The sequence below is a fragment of the Zootoca vivipara genome, chromosome 4, assembly GCF_965207765.1.
Source record: "Zootoca vivipara chromosome 4, rZooViv2.hap1.1, whole genome shotgun sequence".
Classification (NCBI taxonomy): domain Eukaryota; kingdom Metazoa; phylum Chordata; class Lepidosauria; order Squamata; family Lacertidae; genus Zootoca; species Zootoca vivipara.
In genome coordinates, this window is record NC_142587.1 from 83792702 (window position 1) to 83816230 (window position 23529).

The window sequence follows — 23529 nt, forward strand, 5'->3', positions numbered from 1 at the left end:
CTACATGGCTCACTGAAGCTAACAGTAGACCTACGCTGGGCCAAGCCAGCCCTAGGCTTCTTCCTAGTTTGTAAGCCATGTGACTTAAGTTTCTTTTTGCTAAGTCTGGAAAAGTAAAATATTACACATTTCCCCAGTCTTTAATGCGGATAAATTCTGGCATATTGTATAGCACTATGGTAACAATTACAGAGAAATGTGAAGTTCTGTGAGCCCTTCGGAAAGAACTGTAAAATCACTGGGTATCTCGTCATGCCATACCCTCCAACACAATGCAGGCCATATCTGGGACAACATCTGCTTGGTCTTAAGTCCTGCTTGAGATCATGGACCTCAAAAAAGCGCTTTTTGGGGCGAGATTTCACCCTGAAATCATGTGAGAGCAAGGCGCCCCAAATGGCTGCCGTGCTTTCATGGGATGTCCCGATTTTTCCGGGGCTGTTGAAGGGTATGTCACAAAGCTGCCAAGTCTCCCGCTGAAAAATGCGGAATCAGCAGCGGCGCGGCACCGGAAGTCGCTTCTACACATGCCTGGACATGCGTAGAAGCAACTTCCGGTGCCACTCTGCCCGATTTCCGGTGCCCATACATGGGCAGAGCGGCACCCAAAATGGAGCCTCTGGCAAGTAGGAAATCCATGGGATTTCCGGGATTTTTTTCCATTCGGGAGAACAGCGGTAAACGGATTAAAATCCGGGGGTTTCCCGCGAAAAACGGGAGACTTGGCAGCTATGGTATGTCATGGTTGTGCTGAGATATATGAGCAAGAGGTCACAAGCTGAGTTGTGCAGCTTAATTCCATAGATTCTATGAAGCAGGCCTGTTTTGCCTGAACATATGGAAGAATCTTGACTCAACACATGATGAAATCCTCTGAAAGCGAATACCTTTGGATTTTATTTTCACACAGCAGTTTAAAAATTCTCTTTCTGAAAACACTGGAACGAAATGGGTGGTTTTATTTTGAAGGTTGCTGAGAACACACCAGGTTTCACAGAACAACTCACCCATGAGAAACTCTGTTAGAGGAGTTGTCTGTGTGTCCAAATTTCTCTCTCTGCAGTGACACCATAAGACCTGCAGCAAAGTCCCCCAGCGCTTGAAGATATGTCACATACTCACAGAGGCCCAGTTCCCTGGGTTATTTTCTCCTCTTTTGAAAGACCTATGAATAATCCTGCAAAAAATTATATATTTCTTCTATATACTATGTCCTTGTTTTTTACCCTCCTTTCTCCTTACAGAGAGCTTCTTATTTTTGCTGTTTCTATAATATTGATTAAATTCTCTGTCCCCAAAGGCCTCATAATACTAGAGAAAAGGATATTTCAGAGAGCTGGAAAACATTCACGTACAAGATAGTGAAGTAATATTCTCATATTTCCTCTCACAAATCCTGTCTTTTTATATAAAAAAAATAGGCTTTGGCTTTCTTCCCTTCATGCTTGGCTAGCGATCTGAAGTACATTTTGTTAACTCCCTTTTGAAAAATAGCACTGTCCATTACAGACTTCCCTTCATTTACAGCTTGCGGAGCCCAAGACAATGCGCAAGGATTTAAACCTGAAATGTATTAGTAACCAAATTGTAAAGCAAGGACTCTTTGCAGGGAACATGTCTAGAAAGGATCATGTATATGCCAAGGAAGGAGAAGAAATAGGGGAAAGCAGAAGTCAACCAACCGTGATCTTAAAATAAAAAAACCCTATGAGGAAAGAAAGAAACCTTCTCATTCCGCCCACAGTAGCAAACTAATAATAAAAATGTATTGCCAAGCAGGTTGGACACTGAGCAGACGTTTTGCAGAAAGCTGATTTGATTTGGTGACCAAATTTAACCGGACTGATTTAGATACCGTACTTATTTGGTTTAAGCCATGTGGTCTCCTTCAGCTGAGCGTGTGTCCTGCTAATGTTAATTAGCTAAGAAATGTCTCGCTGAAGGAAACCAGGTCCAAGATGCACTAAACATTGTTGTATTCCTTAACGGAGGCATAGTTTAAACCGTGTTGCAGAAGGAACACTAGTGACCTGAAGGAGGGCAAGTGGGGATGCAGCTGTTGTACCATCCAACTCTGGCCAAAGGATGGAACTGCCTGGCCTCACACCAGCCGTGGATGCCTCCATGCCATGGCTGTCCACTTTCGGATTTGAAAATAAGGGATCAGCAGCAGCCTCACCTGTTCCGGGGACAGTCTACGCCGTCTACGGTATATCTAACAGTCCAGGATAGCAGCGGGAAACGGTGCTGGAATAAGGCAATTTCCAGCAAAAAAAGGGAAGGTTGACAGCTGTGGCTTGGAATAAGGGAGCTTCTTGCAAAAAAGGGAGGGTTGACAGCTATGCTCCATGCCTCAAATATTCCAGAGACCATATTCCTTGACCCCTGTAAAAACTTACAGGTCAAGCATGGTGCCTGCTCTGACCTACTAGATTTGGTAATAGGACTGCTTTTGGCCCTCTGTCCTATCTCACCCCATAGAATCACAACTAAAAAATGGAGTTTCTCAGATATAAGGTGGCTTTCTTCTATGCACCACAGTTGAGCATAGATTGAGCACAGTTGGGCAAGATTTTCATGTTTCCATTTGTTTCCATGACTAAACACCTGATTTGTTTCGTCATTCCTTTGGTAATTCATATTGGTTGCATTCTTCATTTGTTGAGTTGTCATTCATCTAATTACATTTGTTTTCATCTGCGTTGTTTTTCTTTCTTTGTTCCTTTAGTGCCAGTAGCAAAAGCAGAGCTGATTTCCATAGCCAGATGCTGGCAGCCTTCACTTGGTTTCTGCAGAATGCCCCAAATAATGCATTGTCCCCCTTTTGCTTCAACCTCCCACAGAAATATTGGTGAAAAGTTTTGAAAATGAGAATACAGGGCTGTTGTAAAGAGAACTGAAGCCATGTATGAATGTGATGATGATGATGATGATGCCCATCTTACTGGGTTGCCCCAGCCACTCGGGGCAACTTCCAGCAAATTAAAACATCAAACATAGTAAAACATCAAACATTAAAAGCTTCCCTAAACAAGGCTGCCTTCAGATATCTTCCAAAAGCCAGATAGTTGTTTATTTCCTTGACATCTGATGAGAGGGCGTTCCACAGGGTGGGTGCCACTACCGAGAAGGCCCTCTGCCTGGTTCCCTGTAACCACGCTTCTCACATTGAGGAAACCACCAGAAGGTCCTCTGAGCTGGACCTCAGTGTCTGGGCAGAACGATGGGAGTGGAGATGCTCCTTCAGGTATACAGGGCTTTGAACAATGGGAATGCCAAGTGCTGCAGTTTAAATACCAAGTGTTGCAATTTAATGTTCGGAGACCTGAAAGGCCTGATTCCTTGGCCCCAAAGCAGGATTGCTGTGGAATCCAAACCACTGGCTCCACGGAGTTGACAAAGCAGATCATTCCAAATGACATGAGTGGACGAACCAAACCAAGAAGCTGTAGGAGGAGGCAAACATGGATGGCTGCTCTTCCAGTAAGGAAGCTATTTCCCAAACCTGAACGTTCTTTCCTGGGCAAGCGAAGCAAAACCAAAGTATAATTCCTCTTTATAAGCATTTGTGCCAAAAAAAGAAAGAAAAAGACTTCTGGTGTCGTTCCAGTTTCCCCAGTCCAATGTAATATGCTTTCATGCCTGACAGTTACAAGAATATATGCAGGCTGACGGGTTGCCAGACTTTTATTTCAGCTCAGGCCGGAAGAATCTCAGGGAGATGAATGGTTTCTCTTTTAAACAGGAGTGACATGGAAAGCAACAAGCTGGTTCCGCAGCCTTGTTCCTGAGCCTGACCATAGTGCAGATTGTGTAAATCCAAAAGGCCACAAGTGCTATGGAATATTTCCAAAAAAAGGACCCGGTGTGTGTCTGGGAAAGGGGGGAGCAGGCATAGCCATCATTCAGGCTCTCCCACCTCTCAGATTTATTTGATTAGATGCAAGGAGACATTGGTTATATAATTTTTCTTACCCTTTCAGCCATACTTAATTTGCACTCCCACATTAAACAGACTTGGGAAGATGCAGCTGTTAAAACCAGCAGGCCATTGGGCTGAAACTCCTGATAAAAAAAATCTCATCACATCTCATCAAGGTCACACTGTTTTGTAGTCACCCCAGCTCCAACTGCGGTGAGCTTTTGTGAAAATATCCATAGTTTGATAGTGAGTTGCTTGGTTGGTTTGAATCTGTTGGCAGGTCCAAAGGTGTATCTTAGTGGATTTTTTTTATACATGGTGCTTTCCCCATTAATTCACACAACTGGTTGAGGAGACTGTAGGCCCAGGAGTGGGGAATTTTGTGCTCCTCCAGATGTTACTGGACTACGGCTCCCATAATCCCTGACAGTTTGCCATGCAGCCTGGTATATTCCGTTGAAATATATAAAAATGTTACGCACAAACCGTTTTAAATTTTTTTGTATGCCGTTTTACCATTTCATAAAATTGTATTAACAATTCTATATATATATTTCGTATCAAATTTGGACACAACACCACATTCCACAATGGGGAGTGTTCTTAGCAACGTAGGGTATACAAATGTCACACCTGCGCAAGGTAAAAGCCCCTTTTTGGGACCTCAAAACTCAGCCAGCAGACCCTCCCAGCCATGCTGGGAAAAGAACCTACAGGAAAGGTAGCAAAACATCGTCCTCTAGCAGCGTCTATACTGTTACTGCAGCTTAAAAAAAGCTTCCTTGTGTGTTTGATGACCCTATATAATGTTTTATATATGTGACTCTAAAGCTTGGGTTCAATTTTATATCTGCTTACAGTGATTTCAAAAATGGTCAAAAAATGGATAAATAAAATTTCTAAAATCATTTTGTGCGTGAGGTTTTTTAATCAAATCTCTTTGAAAGTAAGATTTTATCTAACCTTTAATGAAAGCTCATCAAATTATGATACAGGGAAATGAGGTTGTAAAAAAGTCATCACCCTAGTACATGCATATACTATGTATATGCATATGTATATGTAATATGTATATAACTATACTACTGATTTTGAATATGCCATGAGTGTATATTAATTGGCCATGTTTTCTTATACTCTGTCAGTGGCCACAAAGTTGCATACCATTGCATCTGTTGGTGTGTGTGTTTTTTGTGATTATGAAAGTTAGCAGAATGAAATATTCTGGCGTTAACCCAAATGAAATGAGATGTGTTTTACTACAAGGAAACGTGGGCTCATGCCTATGCGCATGCACGCGCACACAACCCTCTTTCACATCTTTATCTGTCTTCTTCAGAAATGCAAACCAGAATATTCCTGACCATCTGAATCTGTGGCTGTTGATATCAGTTTAAATTAACATTGCGCTGGATTCTGAGCATCTATTCATTTGCTAGGGAAAATAACAGAAGATTCAATGTAAGAGGTTTGATTTTTTTTCCCCTTTCCCTTAACAGATGAGGATAGGGATTCACTCAGGATCTGTTCTGGCTGGAGTAGTTGGTGTGAGAATGCCAAGATACTGTCTCTTTGGCAATAATGTCACCCTAGCAAGCAAATTTGAGTCAGGAAGTCATCCTCGTCGCATCAACGTCAGCCCGACAACATACCAGTAAGTACTCAACAGCCTTTCTTTGCACAGTCTGCTCTATGCATCCCATGATCTTCTTTTAACTATGTTTTTATTCCTAAATGTATTATTATGAGAGAAATACATAAACGTCTGGAAATAAAACAATATGTCCCAAAATACCAAAAAAAGAGAGAAATTGTTACATATTTCTGAAGGATAAAAGGTTAGCTGAAGGATAAATTAAGAAGATGTTAAATTAACCAATAGAGGATTTGTAGCTGGATGGTACGGACAGGGAGTTGGCAGGCGATCCATAACTTCCAGGTGTTTCTGTTTAGATTTTTTATTGATTTAATTACAGTGGGCCCTCTGGATATGAAGGTAATTCATTCCAGGGGTCTGTACGTATCCCAAAAAATCCGCAAGCAGAAGTGCTGCTTCTGCGTATGTGCGTTGCACAATAGAGTGCTTCTGCGCATGCGCGCATGGCAAAACCCGGAAGAATACACTTCCGGGTTTGCCACGTTCGCAACCCGAAAGTTACGTTACCCGAAGGTAACGTAACCCGAGGGTCCACTGTATAAAGATTTCTACCTTTGAGTGTGAGGAACCTGAGGCCTTACAGATATTGCTGAACTACATCTCCTATCAGTCCCAGTCAACATGCCTGATGGCCAGGAATGCTGGGAAACGTTGTTCAGCAACATCTAGAGCACCAACGCTTCTGCTTTGTGCACTTGCTTTCAGGTGAGGACATTGGCTTTTTCTTCTCCATTTTTTTTAAAAAATTTGACAGCAATTTGGAGGCATGCGGCTTTCTCAGCCTTCAGCATTGTTCATATGATTTCTCTTTTTAAGCAGCACCAGGGCTTACACTGTATTTATACTTCCCTGTAAGCCTCTACGTAAAGAAAATTTTATGTAATTGTCTGCACTCAGGACGTGAGGCATTCACCACGCTAGAATACAAAGCAGCTAGAGACTGGGCGTTTTTTAAAAACTCATTAAATACAGGCGAAAGAAATGAAGCAAGCTCACTTCAGATAAAAATCATGCAACTGGGGAGGAAGGGCGGTTGCTTGTACAAAAGGCAGGCATGTTGAGCAGACTTTTGACGGCCAAATAGGCAGGGACGGATGGTGATGGATGAAGAGCGGCAGAGCAGAGACTTGGGAATACAAAGTAGTTATGGACACGGTCAGGAGAAAGCGAAGCCCATCTCTGCAAATGCTGTTGTCAGAATCCGCTGCAGTACTGACTTGACAGTATATCCGAAGGAGAATAATCGGGGTCTAATTTCCCTAATGCAGTTCTGGTACAGGCTGCTTTTGTTCCGTTTTTGCTTTGTTTTTTTTAATTGTTGCTTTGATACTCAAACTCCCTGTGTAGATTGGTATTCAACAGCTGGTCCCTAGAAATCAGAATGTGATTTAGGATATTGGAATGTGGCTTACAATGTGGGGGGGGGAAATTAAACTATAGCTTGTCACCTGGTTAAAGAAACTGTCAGTTAATCAGAAGCCACCTGGGATCCTTTGACTGGAGGTGCCAGGATTGCATGTTCTGCTCCTGAGCTATGACCCTTCCTTCACCCGTCCCCACTGTCCTCCAAGGATAGGGCAAGAACATTCTTGCCAGCATGCAAGATCAGAAGCCAACCGAGACCCAACAACCCAGCCAGGACGCCTTCATTATTTCTGTACAAAACCCATGAGTCATGTGGCACGAGCCATCTGGCGAATTCTGGCACGCTTTCGGCATCTGTTGGCGTTAACAATCCACTGGCAAAACCTGAAACACAGATTTTGACTTTTGACACATTGTGTGGCAGCTTTAGTCCCTTAAACGCTGAGACTCTGAACCTGACCTCGGTGGAAATTGTGCAGTACAGTATAGAAATAGTTTAAACGAAGAAATGTTAGTCATTTGGAAAGGAGAAAAGACCCATTTGGACCACCTCACCCAACAGACAAACACCATCTTGGTGATGATGGCAGGAGATGTGGTCTCATGAAGCAGAATCAGCACTGACTCCAAGGTCTGTACAACAGTTCTGTTTTTCATCGCAGTACTTTTTAGCATTCCTAACCCCATGGTTAACATGAAGAGGGCCCCAGGTTCAATCCCTGGGGTTTTTGTTTTTGTTTTTTAAGGATTTGGTAGTAGCTGGTGGGGAATTATCTCTCCCTGGTTCGCCAGAAGCAGCTTAGTCATGCCTGGGGCGGAGGTGGTGTTGTGGGCAGGCCCGACCGAAATCTCGCAATGGAGGCTGAGAGCTCAGCCCCCTCGCGATTGGCTGTTCCCATCTCCGTCAGTCCCAGGCCGACCAATGAGGTTGGCCAGGGGGCGGGGCTTGTTCAGAAGGGGGGGCAGGTTACGTCATCACCCGCCCAGCAAATGGAGAAATATTCCGTTAAAGGTTTCCGGGGGCGGAGCTTGGTCCAGAGCCTGGAGAGGCAGGGCCGTAAGGCACACCCCAACGGTGGCCACAGGAGGAGTTCCGGTAGATGTACATCACTCCTTACTGGTGGTCAATTTCTCCCAGACTCCAACACACGGGTTGGTGTCAGATATAGTCAGTTAGGTTCCAATGCCTAAGCCAATACCACTCAACATCCGTAACCAATAAAAGTTGTAGCCTTATTCGCCCACTTAAAATCTATCATTTGTGTCTTGTGTCTTATTCTCAAGGGGAGGGAGGGACATAGCCACACAAGGCAAGTTGAGCACTGCAACCCCAGAGTCGCCTGCGACTGGACCTAACGGTCAGGGGTCCCTTTACCTTTACCTTTTACAATCCTGGAGGCTCACCAACAATCTAGATCAGGGCTTCCAAAACTTGGGTCTCCAGCTGTTTTTGGACTGCAGTTCCCATCAACCCTGACCACTGGTCCTGGTAGCTAGGGATGATGGGAGTTGTAGTCCAAAAACAGCTGGAGACCCAAGTTTGGGAAACACTGGGCTAGATTATTCTGGGCTAGCTGATTAAATAGTGTGGCTTGCATAAGTCAGGATCCTATGTTCCTAAGAGGTGCAATCTGATGCTACCATTCAACAGGAAGGACTTGCTTCTATGCCTGAGTTGTTGCAACTGTTTCAAGTGTTTGTTTCACAGAAAACAATGATTTTGCTGTAAAGCAAAGGGAGCAGAGCTCATTAAGGTAGATACACTGGAAGACTTGATTTTGAAATGCCTCCTCTTCACTAATATGTGTACAATATATGTGCAATACTCTGGCTACCTTTGTAAACAACCTATTCCTGTGAACATTAAAAATGAAAAAAGGAAGACATGATGCAAGGAACAGCTTTACTAAATGCCCAGCCAGCGAGCTGTGAAACTGAAGTAATTGCTTGTTTTAGATATAATTTCTCTGGTTTTTTGAAAACTGCATGAATAATGAATTTGTCCAATAGAAAAAAAAGACTTTGCTCTTTATAATGTGGTGGGGGGAGGCGGTGGAGGCGGTCCATGATTAGTGTGACATTAAAAAAATCTAAATAACCAACTTTTGGGGGGGGGGGTAAGCAAATGGTTAGTTACTTAGATTAGTTACCGTAGTTAGGATTTGTTTCGCATTCTGCTCAGAAGGACATTTGAACATGTGAAGCTGGTTAGACAGAGATTGTTAAATGATTCCCACTTCCAAGGCTGGGGATGCTTTGCTTTGGCCATCCAAATGTTGCTGAACTACAACTCCCATCAGCCCCAGCAAGCATTGCCTATGCCCATGGATGATGGGAGTTGTAGTTCAGCCTACCCTTTCCCCATGTAAGAACTCTCTGCCACCATATAAAGGGAACTTTATTTCAACAAGGCTGCCCTTTATCAGTCAGCCTGAAAGCTTCCCTTGGGTCACCCTGAAGCTTCTCCAAGTAGCATAGTTTATGACCAATACAGGAGAGACATGTTTTGTTGCAGCTGGGGCAGGTGACCTAATAAAACCCTCCAACAAGCAGACATAAAAGATTAGCATTCCCATATAATACACAAGTCTATAAAAGCAGAGTTCATGCAAACAGCCCATATCAACAAAGTTCCTTCATATTGGTATGAGGCTATCAGTAGCTGCTAGCAGGCCCTTGCAGTGGGAGCCAGTTAGGTACCCCAGGCCTCCATACCCCCCAACCGACTGGGGACTTCCTCCCCAGGCCCCAGTTCTGCATAGGTATGGCCCAGGGGTCAGCAAACTTTTTCAGCAGGGGGCCGGTCCACTGTCCCTCAGACCTTGTGGGGGCCGGACTATATTTTGGAAAAAAAATATGAACGAATTCCTATGCCCCACAAATAACCCAGAGATGCATTTAAAATAAAAGGACACATTCTACTCATGTAAAAACACCAGGCAGGCCCCACAAATAACCCAGAGATGCATTTTAAATTAAAGGACACATTCTACTCATGTAAAAACATGCTGATTCCTGGCCCGTCCGTGGGCCGGATTGAGAAGGCGATTGGGCCACATCTGGCCCCCGGGCCTTAGTTTGGGGACCCCTGGTATGGCCGCTAGTTATGGTGGCTGTTTGCTGCCTCCAGTATTAGAGGGCATATTCCTTGGGACACCAGTTTCTGGACAAGGCAGCCATGCCTGCAAGCTTTCTCGGAGGAATCCTGTGAGATACTGGACTAGAAGGGCCTTTGGTCTGATCCAGTAGGGATGTTTTACACCCTTACGATGGAGCAGTAAGAGAGAAAAAGGGGTATCCCGTGCACTTCTAACTCAAACCACTTTGGGCTCCATCCTCACCCACTGCTGGTGTATCTTTGCCCACATGTTGCCTCCAAAAGACAGAAGAAGAAGAAAATCCCAAGATGTGGTGGCAGCAACTAGTTTTGATGGTTCTAAAAGGTGATTAGACAAATACTTGGGTGAGTCTATCCGTAGCTGTTAGTCGTGACGTCTGGTTTCAGCTTCCAGATACCAGCTACTGGCAAGCAACAATGGGAGAGAGCCCTTGCCTTCATATCCTATTTGTTGGCCTTCCCAGCGGCACCTAATTGGCCACTGTAGGAAGCAAGATGATGGATTCAATGTACTTTTGGTCTGGTGGGATCTTACTAGTTTCTTGCAATTTATCCCTGTGTGCAGGGCTGGAAAAATCACAATCGTATTTCTAGATGATCTGTTATTTTTCCAATCCCACCTATGACTCAAGCAGACTGAGGCTATAAAAGCATGGATGTTTATTTCTAACCATAACCACGATTTGGATTATAAATGTAACATTATACAAAGCCAGAGATACTATTTTTTTTCCACATGAGAAGCTGGCTTACCAATGTGCATTGTGAGCAGTCTTCACGTCAGCTTTCACATGGTAATCGCATTTCGGAATGATCTTTGTGAGCGTTCAGCACCCATAGCCTGCCTGTGAAGTAAGAGTTTACAAATCTAAATATAAGATTTGCTGTCACCTAGCAACAGCACTGAACTTTGGGTAGGCCTGCTCCAATCTAAACCTGCTTGGAAAGAAAGTCAAGATGCAAAGATAGGAGGATTTGCATTAGTTGTTGTTGGGGGGGGGGGTTGTAATCTTTTCTGAATGAAAAAAGTCCTATTTATTCTGGAAACATCTGTGTGTCTCACACCTGTTTTCTTGTTTGATCTCTATGTCCAGCTCAGCATACACATGCACAACGCTGGCCCTCTTCAGGTTTTATGGAAATTTAAACAAATGGGGGCGGGGATTAACGGTATGTAGAACGTGTGGGAAGCTGCCGCAGATACAAAACACTCTAGACTTTAGACACCTTCCAACTTGTGGAAGATGACAAGGCAATGAAGAGAGCAGAGCTCATGCACTCACCCATACTGTCTGCACCACCACCAATTTACAGTCATACCTCGGTTTAAGTATGCCTCGGTTTGAGTATTTTCAGTTTAAGTACTCCGCGGACCTGTCTGGAACGGATTAATCCACTTTCCATTACTTTCAGTGGGAAAGTTCACTTCAGGTTAAGTACACTTCAGGTTAAGTACTCCACGGACCATCTGGAACGGATTAATCCACTTTCCATTACTTTCAATGGGAAAGTTCGCTTCAGGTTAAGTACGCTTCAGGTTAAGTACAGACTTCCGGAACCAATTGTGTTTGAAAACCAAGGTACCACTGTACTAAACTAGCACTAGTTTAAAAGAGTTTTAAAATACTGACCCACCTGCACTTAAGTTGATTCAGAAAATGGACACCAGGATCCTTCCGTCTGAAGTGGCGGAACCACTGTGATAAGAAACATAGGAAAAGGTAATCCTATGTTCCATTCATCCTCCCTCTCTGAATCATGTAATGCACTTTACCTCGTGCTGTTGTTGTTGTTGTTGTTGTTGTTGTTGTTGTTGTTGTTGTTGTTGTTGTTTGCATCTTTCTGTCTCAGGAGACCATGGAGGAGTGCATCTTTGCTTAATTAAATTTGTATACCGTCCTTCATCTCGGGGCGGTTCACAACATCAAATTACAATATAAAAAAACATGCATAGTAAAAATGAGAACAAAAACAAACCAATAACCCCCTCTCCTACAACACATTTAAAAGAGCATCAGATGGCAATTGGCTAAAGCCCTGGTTGAAGAGGAACATTTTCACCTGGCACTTAAAGGTGTATAATGGAGGCGCCAGCCAAAGCTCCTTGATTAGAGCATTCCACAAATGGGGAACCACAGCAGAAAAGGCCTCTTCTCGAATTGCCACCCTCCGGACCTCTCCTGCAGGAGGCACGCAAAGGAGGACTTCAGGTGCTGTTGCGCTGATCATTTGTTGCCTCACAACGTCAGGACTCGGGGGACTTTGCATTGCACATGACAAAGGAAGGGAGCGGAACTTGATATGGATTGACTGTGGTTTTTTGTAGCAGTCCTTGTTTCTTATAGCAAGTAACACATTGCACCCTCTTTTTTTCCATGTTTACTTTAACACCTCAGCAAGATCTTCCTTGCTTTTCATAGAGGACAACTCAATGGACAAAAAGTAAGAGTAGCCACACTGACCCTTATGAAAACGATCTGTATTAGGTCAACAAAATGCAACAAAAAGTGACCAACAACTCATTACTATTATTATTTTATTTATTTATACATACATACATACATACATACATACATACATACATACATACATACATACCCCGCCCATCTGGCTGGGTTTCCCCCACCACTCTGGGCGGCTTCCAACAAATACCAAAATACATTAAAATATCACAGATTAAAAACTTCCCTAAACAGGGCTGCCTTTAGGTGTTTTCTAAATGTCAGGTAGTTGTTTATATCCTTGACCTCCGATGGGAGGGCGTTCCACAGGGCGGGTGCCACTACCGAGAAGGCCCTCTGCCTGGTTCCCTGTAGCTTTGCTTCTCGCAGTGATGGAACCGCCAGAAGGCCCTTTTGCGCTGGATCTCAGTATCCGGGCTGAGCAGCACGGGTGGAGACGCTCCTTCAGGTATATAGGACCGAGGCCGTTTAGGGCTTTAAAGGTCAGCAGCAACAGTTTGAATTGTGCTCAGAAACGTAGGAGTCACCAATGTGATGCCCACCAGATGGTGTTGGACTATAACTCTTTTCCTGCTTGATCTAGGGCCCTGGTGGCTAGGGCTAATGGGAGTTGGAGTCCAGCGTCTTTTGGAAGGCACCATGTCAGCTAGCCTTGGACTAGATGGAAAATAGAGCAAGCAGGTGGAGGAAGAAAATGTTGGCTGATGGTGAAGTCATGGAGTCTGCATCTGATCACAGTCGTAAAGATGGAACGTGGGAGGAGGTAGCAGACATTCAAATGAGGCTCCCTTGGGTGCATTTCCTTTTCAGAATGCACTTTACTTCTTGACAGATAATGCTCCTTCTTGGCTCTTTTGTACATTGTGCAGGAAAAAAATCAGGCTGAGTGAGCAGTATGAAGTGGGTTGAAAAATGGGTATTGACCTCCATTTTCTTTATCTCTGCTGAGGTTAAATTTCAAGAAAGAACAAAGGGGGTGTGGGGGTGTGGAGTTACAGGCCAACACCAGCAATTATTCAAAATATTTACCAGCCTTTTGTTAATTGTACAAAGTACAAAGATATTGTGTTTACTTACCTAGGAGCACTGCAGGCATATCCACAAGATACCTACATTTCTCTTTTTATCTTGTGGTATTATAGAGCTTTGTACAGGAAGAAAACATTTTTTTTTAATGTGAGCTTCTGGTAAAAATGAAAAACCTAGGAGAACACAGAGTAAGTATAATTTCTGCAGACTGCCAAGGTTAAAAAAGAGCTTAATTTCCTACAGGCTAATTCATACCACTACCACTTGGGGGCCATAATTATTGCTCCTTGAGGGATTAAAAGTTCATGCAATTGTGTGTGTTGGCTGCAATCAATGCTGCCTTTGCCATGGGTTTCCCCCACACAGCACATTGTGTGTTATATATATATATATCAGCCTCAGTGTACATTGCACTTCACAGCAGCTTTCCTCAGTTCCTCAAGCAAGAGAGGAGAGTGTTCTTGTGCTTTCAGGGTTCCCACAGGCAGCTGGTTGGCCACTGGGAGAACAGGATGTTGAACTAGATGGGCTCTTCATCTCTTATGCCCCTCCCCCCAAAGTTGCTGGACCACAACTCCCATCATCCTTTGGCCATTAGCTATGGTGGCTGGTTCTGATGGCAGATGGGAGCCGATCTGTAGGGTTGGGGGAGGCTGCTTTACAGCAACAACATTAAAAAAGGATACATCTCTGTCCATAGAATGGTGGTTAACAGGCTGAGGTTGAATCCCGACAAGGCAGAAGTACCGTTTTGGGGGGTGGGCAGGTGTGGAGGACTCCCTGGTCCTGAATGGGGTAACTGTGCCCCTGAAGGACCAGGTGTGTCAAGGGCAGCTGTCTACCAGCTCCATCTGGTATGCAGGCTGAGACCCTACCTGCCCACAGACTGTCTCGCTAGAATGGTGTATGCTCTAGTTATCTCCCGCTTGGATTACCGCAATGCGCTCTACGTGGGCTACCTTTGAAGGTGACCTGGAAACTACAATTAATCCAGAATGTGGCAGCTAGACTGGTGACTGGGAGTGGCCGCCGAGACCATATAACACCGGTCCTGAAAGACCTATATTGGTTCCCAGTATGTTTCTGAACACAATTCAAAGTTTTGGTGCTGACCATTAAAGCCCTAAACGGCCTCAGCGCAGTATACCTGAAGGAGCATCTCCACCCCCATCGTTCTGCCCGGACACTGAGGTCCAGCTCAGAGGGCCTTCTGGTGGTTCCCTCAATGTGAGAAGCGAGGTTACAGGGAACCAGGCAGAGGGCCTTCTCGGTAGTGGCGCTCACCCTGTGGAACACCCTCCCACCAGATGTCAAGGAAATAAACAACTATCTGACTTTTAGAAGACATCTGAAGGCAGCCCTGTTTAGGGAGGTTTTTCATGTTTGACGTTTTATCGTGTTTTTAATATTCTGTTGGGAGCCGCCCAGAGTGGCTGCGGAAGCCTAGCCAGATGGGTGGGGTATAAATAATAATAATAATATTATTATTATTATTATTATTATTATTATTATTATTATTATAGCCTGCAATATAGAGGCAGAAATGGGAGATGCATGTCCTAACACTTGCTTTTCATTTTGCCAGGTGTCTGTCTGCCTCTCTCATAGACAGTGCCAAATTTGGTTGCCTCTCGTATGCTATTTTGTCTTTAATGTCTCCCACTGGTAAAACTTCACATCTTAGTCATTGCACATTGCAAGGTATCTTTTGTGTTCAGTATTGGTTCTATTTTATTTGTTAAGATATATTGGAAAAAATTAGTAAAACATTATATATTTATCTTTTTAAAAAGAAAACAACCCTGTGAGGAATGGCAGTCACATTTCGTTAGACTTCATTAATCTTAGACCTCATTAAGATGGTTCATATGGTTGCCTCCACACATTTAGTTTTCATGCAGAGTGGGGAGCTTGGTCCATGCCTGCTGGCTACATCCCCAATGTTGTCAGCCCAGTGTTCATGTATTTGTCACAGAGACCTAAAAAGAAGAACTTCAGCATGCCAAGATCTACGCACATCATCATTATTAGATTATATCCAACTAAGTTCTAGTTCTTGGGCTCCATGATCACTGCAGATGGTGACAGTAGTCACAAAATTAAAAGACGCCTGCTTCTTGGGAGAAAAGCAATGACAAACCTAGACAGCATCTTAAAAAGCAGAGACATCACCTTACCGACAAAGGCCCATATAGTTAAAGCTATGGTTTTCCCAGTAGTGATGTATGGAAGTGAGAGCTGGACCATAAAGAAGGCTGATCGCTGAAGAATTGATGCTTTTGAATTATGGTGCTGGAGGAGACTCTTGAGAGTCCCACGGACTGCTAAAAATCAAACCTATCCATTCTTAAGGAAAACAGATCCTGAAGCTGAGGCTCCAATACTTTGGCCACCTCATGAGAAGAGAAGACTCCCTGGAAAAGACCCTGATGTTGGGAAAGATGGAGGGCACAAGGAGAAGGGGACGAGATGGTTGGACAGTGTTCTCGAAGCTATGAACATAAGTTTGACCAAACTGTGGGAGGCAGTGGAAGACAGGAGTGCCTGGTGTGCTCTGGTCCATGGGGTCATGAAGAATCGGACACGACTAAACAACTAAACAACAACCAAGTTCTACTCAGTCTAGACCCCTTGGAGGAAATAGTCCACTTGAGTGAACCCAATGTGAACAACTCAAATTCAGAATACACTTTGTGATGACGATGACAACTATAATTTATTAGATTTGTGTACCACCCTATACCATAGGCATACACTGAAGTTACATTCTGGATTTTTTCCACAAGTTATAACACAAAATATATCTAATGTGTAAAAAGAAGAAAGAAAAACAGTGTCAGAATGACTTTTATCTATTATTTATTTATTATATAAACCACAAATATGCATCTTCTCTTGAGCGTATAGACAGCTGCATCTATATAAATATTATTGTATTTTTATCTATATCTATATATATCCAGTGCTATTTTTCTAAAAAATATTTAGGGGTACTCTCATTTTCCTACTCATATTGAAATACTGCCCCTCAATGAGGCCAAACTTAGATTCACAAAATGTTTAGGAGTATACGTACCCCCAGAAAAAAGCACTGTATATATCTATATACATACTTGCACACTTGCATGCATAGACAGATAGATATACTGTAATGCAAAAACAGAAGCTTCAGGAATTTAGGGGGAAGCGGGGCACACTGATGTCATTTGTGTCACGACATCACTAAAACATGTCTATACATGTCTATACAAGAGTTGCGACCGCGCCACCCACCAGTTAGCTGATGGCGTTTGACGAGAGTGTGTTTTTAGCACGGCCAACTACAAAATTACGTGAAATGTAAAAGTGTTCCAACACACTTTTACGTCATTTAGTTAAGATTTAAAAATACCAAAGGTAAGTTATTCCACTCAGTAATCAGGATTACACGTGATTTTTAAATAAGTTCAGTGGTTTTATTAATAATTGTTAGATTTTTAAAAAAAAAAATGTTGGGGCACTTTTACACTAAGACACGGAGCACATTGGTGCATATAAAATTGCCCCGCTAGTGTACAATAGTGCCCCAATGTACAAGTTTGCATGAAATCTATAAACTCATTAAATTTGAAAAGAAAAAAAACGGTTGTTTACTATGTGGCCAAAGTCATTTCTAAATATAATATGACTGGTTATCAAGTGTCATATTTCAGGGAAAACCCAGGATCTTGTATGTTTGTCTTCCCCTTGTAGAAGATAAGGCAAGCGTTGATTTCAAGGATGTTGTTTTGCTGTTGCCAAAACCAAATTTCCCAAAGGGCACATCTTGAACATCATCTCTTTATACTTTTTCTATTGACTTAAGTGGATATAATGTGCAATAGAAGCTAAACATTAAGTAATTATCTTATTTTTTATAAGCATGTTGTTTAAATTACTATTTTTTGGCTACCTAATGTGAGTTCTTATTCTTTTTAAGTTTTTCCAAAGTTTTTTTTTTTTTTTTAAATGGATAGGGGTTTGAGGAAAGATTAATATAAGTTTTGATGTTTTGTTAAGAAAACCTGCCATAAAGTCTATGATATGTGTGAAACACTGTTAGTTTTGATACGTAATTTAGATTTTAAGTAACAAATTGTAAGGCTGATTATGATCTCTCACAATAAAAATGGTTTTTTCATTAAATTTGTGCAAATAATTACCATTCTCATAAAATTTACGCTTTGTATCAAAGTGCCCCGTCCAATGTATCAAATGCCCCGTAGGTGGGGCAGAATGATACAAAACCCATTTTTTTACTGAAGTCATTATATGCTCATTATCTTCTAACTTTAACGGTTATTTTGATTGCTATTATAATATTGATTAGTTATGCCATGCATCAGGCAAAAAAAATTATTGTTTGACTCATTTTTGTTACATAAAATATGAGATTAATTTTTTCTGTTTCAATCTGCCCCACTGGAGAAAAAATCTTGCAGAGAAATTAAGACGGCTCCCCTGCCCCTTGTCCTGGCAATTAGTGGCTAGCTGTGATATCTGTATTGTATACATAGCTGCCAAGTTTTCCCTTTTCTCGCGAGGAAGCCTATTCAGCATAAGGGAAAATCCCTGTAAAAAAGGGATAACTTGGCAGCTATGATTGTATAACCAACCAGCCAGTAATTACTCTATCTATCGTATTGCATTTTCTAATCCACATTTATGTATTATTCAGGGGCAATAGTGCATGAATTGTTCAGTTGCATGAGAAATCTAATGAGATAGGAAACATTTTAAAAAATACAGGAGCAATCATAATGGGTACTTTATTATCATACAAATAACTTTGGCTGGTTTATCTTGCTTTTACTTGCAATTTGGGAACGAACTTTTGATCTCAGATCATCAGCATAACAATAATGAGCATAACAACCTTTGCTTGTAACAAAATGCGATGTTTCGACCAATTAATAATACACAGATATATATATATATACAGTGTGTGCATGATTTTCACAGTGGGTTGCAATCTTCTTCCCATTCTGAATGCTGCACAAGGCAAATCAAGGCGGGGCAGTGTTCCTGTCTGGCAACAGAATGGAATCCCCCTTCCCCAATTCCATTTGCTTGGGGTACATACTGAAGGTCTCTTAATTACCTTTGTTAGCCATATGCAACAAAAGTGATTAAGAATGATAGAAAGCTAGAAATTCTCTCACCCTTCCAATTATGTTGGGCTTCTGAAAACTGTTCTGTGGCTTAGTGTGGCATGTAGGCAATAGAGAAATCTATGTAAAATCTAAAGAGCAAATGTGATTTTTTCAGTTTGAGCGTATGGGGTCCCCCTACACAAAAAAAACCCCACAAGGGTTTTTTTAATTGGTGGAATCATCTTCTCTCTGATATAAGTCAGGTTTTGACACTGGTGTTATGTCATCACTTTTTGACCTGGATCCAAAGCTTTTTGGTGGCTCCATTCTCGAGGACCAGAGGAGGTCCTCCTTCCTTCACCTCCTCCAATAGTCCTAGGAGTTCCTCATCAGGGCATCCTCACATTGGTCCATGTGCTCCTCAAGGACTTTGTCTTTTGGGATGTCCAGTGTGGCCTTTAAGGACTCATTGCCTGGCACCAAGCCAGGCCTTGGCATGACTAGAGCTCCAAGAGGACTTCTCCAAACTAAGTAAATGGGCATTTAAATGGCATATGCAATTCAATTTTTAAAAAGGGTAAAGTGATGCACGTCAGGGCCTAAGAACCTTGATTTCACATATATGGCCGTGGGATTTGAAGTGGCAGTAAGTGGCTGGGAATAAAAACTTGGGGTCATAATGGATGACTGCTTGATGAAGATGTTGACCCAGAGTGCAGCAGCTGTGAAAAAGACAAATTCCATGCCGAGGACCATTAGAAAAGGAATTGAAAATAAAATTGTGCTGATATCCTTCTTAAGTGAGAGGTCACTAGTGCATGAACAATTTAGCTTGTCTTGCAAGTTTCTCCTGCTGAATAACTAAAATGTATGCTCCCAGCCATCTTTAGCAGCTCGCCACCTGTGAAAGAGTTGTGAATGGGATATGCAGAGCAATTCTTTGTTGATCTAATTTGAAGCCAGTCCCTTTCGGCTCAATGTACAGAGTGGTGTGTTTTTTACCTTCCATGTCTCAAATACTAACTCTCCATATCACATTGCTCTGGAAACTGAGGAGAGTATCGAAAAGGATATAGGACATAGTGGTATGCTGCTCAAGGGGGAGAAAACCCTACTGACTGTGCTAATCCCTTAAAAAGGTAAAGGGACCCCTGACCATTAGGTCCAGTTGTGACCGACTTTGGGGTTGCAGCGCTCATCTTGCGTTATTGGCCGAGCGAGCCAGCATACAGCTTCCAGGTCATGTGGCCAGCATGACAAAGCCGTTTCTGGCGAACCAGAGCAGCACACGGAAACACTGTTTACCTTCCCACTGTAGGGGTACCTATTTATCTACTTGCACTTTGACGTGCTTTCAAACTGCTAGGTTTGGCAGGAGCTGGGACCGAGCAATGGGAGCTCACCCCGTCGCGGGGATTTGAACCGCTGACCTTCTGATCGGCAAGCCCTAGGCTCTGTGGTTTAACCCACAGCGCCACCCACGTCCTTTCACCACCCACGTCCCTTGGGAGGACTTAAAAGAAGCACTTGGGACACCACCCCCTTTCTATACAAAGGGTGTCCAGAGTTTCATACCAGTAATAGGCTTAGGGAAGGAAGTATTTGTTACAAGGGGAAAATTCACTTTATTTTTTTTTTTTTAAAAAAATATTTTTATTAATTTTCCAATTAAAACCAATTATATCACATTCAATATTTCAAATTATACACATATATATATCAATCAAACCGAATGTTATGCCAAATCATCTAAAGAATTTTTTTATTTGGGTTCCCATGCTTCAAGAAATTGGAAATTCCTCGCAACTGTCCACTGCCGTCTTTTTTCTAAAGTTCAAATCGTCCTCCAAGTTCATAATAATCTAGATCTTCCCCTTACAGTCACATAGATGTTTTCCACTTTCATCCGATTGTTTCCCAGCCGCTGAGATAAATATCAAACAACGTTTCACAGATGTTCTTTCTCCTGTGTGAGTTAATCAGTCCAGCCTCCCCATAAATCTTCTTAATGGAGCTCCTTGTTGCGTCGAAGCAGCCCGAAGCAGCGCCATCTCAAAAAGCTCAAATCACTTTCGCTTTCTCTCATAGTCATGAAGATTCACGATCATTATAGAATTTACAGCTTTTTCAGGCAGGAGACCCAAACATCAAACCATAAACTCTTGGTAAATTAATGGATCTCCTTGCCCTATAGCTGAACTTAGCTTCAGGTCGCTGCTCCAATTTAAAGTGCGTCACAACTCATAAATCCTCCGAGCGCGTCCAGAACTCCTTCCGCCCAACTAGGGGGAGGTTTTTCTCATCGGCAACTCCACATCTTTAAAAAAAAATATGCTCAGTAACAATAGTTATAAAGTTCAACTCACACAGTCTTTTGCTTCTCTTTCACTCCAAACAAGCCAGGACATCGCGTCCGGGAAGGTACGAGGCAACAATATGAAGGAAAATAAAAATAAAAACTCGCTTCCCTTATCGCTCCGTCCCCATCAATCCTTCTTCCAGATGCAGTACAATCTTTGACTCCTCTCCTTTCAGCAGCATAAATTTCTCAGCAGTAAACAGCGCTTCTTCCCCTCCTTCTGAAGTATGTCCATAGATTTAAGCCTAATTATCTTCTTTAACCATGGAAATCCCCGCCATGCAGATTAGCGTCCGGGAGTCCTGGCCCTCGTAAGTGCTCAGCCCAAGCTCCCCCCACTCCAAAAACAGTCGGAGTGGGTCTGGGGGCATCGCGGGCCAGCGGCCCCTCTCCGTAACCCCCGGAGAGGGTAGGGGGTTGCCATTTACTCCCCTAGCAACCGCCAAATTCCTTACGAAGGTCAGAGAGATGGAAAACAGGTCCGCCATTCCTGCAGGCGGAAACCGGAACCCTGGGGAAAATTCACTTTAAGCTACTTAAGTTGTTGAAAGGGTCATAGGTAACACCGTTGTGGCTGTGGAAGGCCATCAAATGAAGAAATAAAAACCTCACATCAGAATTTATAGCTTGTGCTAGCAGGACTGAGAAAAGGAGCCTTGATGGAAGAGAACTGGATAATGAGGACTATTAAATAACTTCTTGGTCAACAGTCCTGTCATATATTAGACCAGTGTTCTATAGGCCACATACTTTCTACTCTTAACTGGTAGTAACTGGTAGTAGCCAAGGCCTGAAGCAGAAAGAAATTGGCTACTTGGCCTGAAAATAAAGCAAACCACAGATGCCAGGTTTAATTCAATATATCTAACAGTAGTGTATACAGTTACAGGTAGGTAGCTGTGTTGGTCTGATGCAGTCAAAATAAAAATAAAAAATCCTTCCAGTAGCACCTTAGAGACCAACCAAGTTTGTCATAGGTATGAGCTTTCTTGTGCATGCACACGAAAGCTCATACCTATGACAAACTTGGTTGGTCTCTAAGGTGCTACTGGAAGGATATTTTATTTTTATTTTAGTAGTGTATACAGCAGAGCATATATTTTCTGTAGAAATCTTTAAGGGGGCATATTTAGTCTGTATTGCTAGCACTAAAATTAAAGCTGTTTGTATTGTTCATGATAAACAGGACTTGGAAATTCAAGGAGGTTGCATTAACCAAAGGCATATTTGGTACTCTCTCTAGTGTGGTTGATTTATCCAGCTTTATAAACAGTAAACCATCTGCCCAAAAAATCTACACCAGAGCTTTCCAAACTGTGTGTCGCGACACATTAGTGTGTCGGCTGCAGTGTGTAGGTGTGTTGTGCGAAGGCTCCCCACACTTCTCCCAGGGCTGGAAAGAGGTTAGTTTAACCTGCAGTTTGCTAGTAAAACCAAATTGGTGTGTTGCGAAGTGATGCATGTCTCAAAAGTGTATCACCAACATGAAAAGTTTGGAAAGCTCTGATCTACACTTATCAGCAGAAGACAAAGTGAGCCGCTGGGGTTTTGAACCCTGGTCACTCAGGTCAACCAATCAGTTCATGCTTTTTAAATATAGCAATATTCCTATTTTTGCTTCAACCCACAACCTCATGGCAACCATTATGGGTCAATCCTTGCAGCAGCCATTTTGTGGCTGGTGCTCACAATGGTAGAGTCATGAATAAAAGAGTGTTGGACTAGCAGGTAAATTAATTGTTCAAAACAGGCCAAATGCAAACAGGTCTACTGTCAAATGTATTTCTGTATTTACTGATGTCCATCTGTTATGGTAGATATCGCATAAGCTTGATACCCCAATATCTGAATCTACTAAGGCTAAATTGTATATTAACTGAATTTTCTTTCAGTTAGAATCTCTCTCTCTCTCTCTCTCTCTCTCTCTCTCTCTCTCTCTCTCTCTCTCTCTCTCTCTCTCTACACACACACACACACACACACACACACACACACACACACACACACATGAATGAATGCTAACAGCTTTTAGGTCCATTTTGTATAAGCAGTTATTAGGTCCATTTTTTCTGAAAACAGGGGAAAGCAGCAAGAAATGGATTTGGCTAGCATCTGAATATTTTGTAAACGCAGTTCTTGTTTGCTGAGGGTGTATATCATCAGCTGAAGCCATATGACTCCCACAGAAAACATTCGGGGATTATACTGGCTTTTTGCAGAAATGTAAGCTTCCATATAATTTTTACAGCTGAAAGAATGGATTTTGCTATCAAGCTCAAGGGACCTGCTTGGGCTCAGTATAATGGTCTGAGACTTGCAAGGTCCCTGGCAGGGACGGCTGGTTCCAAAACACTTAATCCCCAAGCAGATACTTATTTATCCCACACAGCTCCTCTTGAGATAGTGTGTGTGTGCATTTCTACTTTTGGCACAGTCTTTGCATTGCCTCTCATACCCTTACAGGATCTGTCTGGCCTCTGTATGGATAACATATTGACTGTGCCTT

The 23529-nt window shown here is 42.6% G+C and overlaps 1 protein-coding gene across 1 annotated transcript in view; it reads left to right on the top strand.

Moving 5' to 3' along the window:
• The window catches only part of GUCY1A2 (guanylate cyclase 1 soluble subunit alpha 2), a 157233-nt gene that overhangs the window by 124307 nt on the left and 9397 nt on the right, over positions 1 to 23529 (top strand). The window contains exon 7 of the mRNA XM_035114362.3: positions 5422 to 5576. Within this exon, the coding sequence (XP_034970253.1) occupies positions 5422 to 5576 (155 nt within the window). The remainder of the gene's footprint in view (positions 1 to 5421; positions 5577 to 23529) is intronic.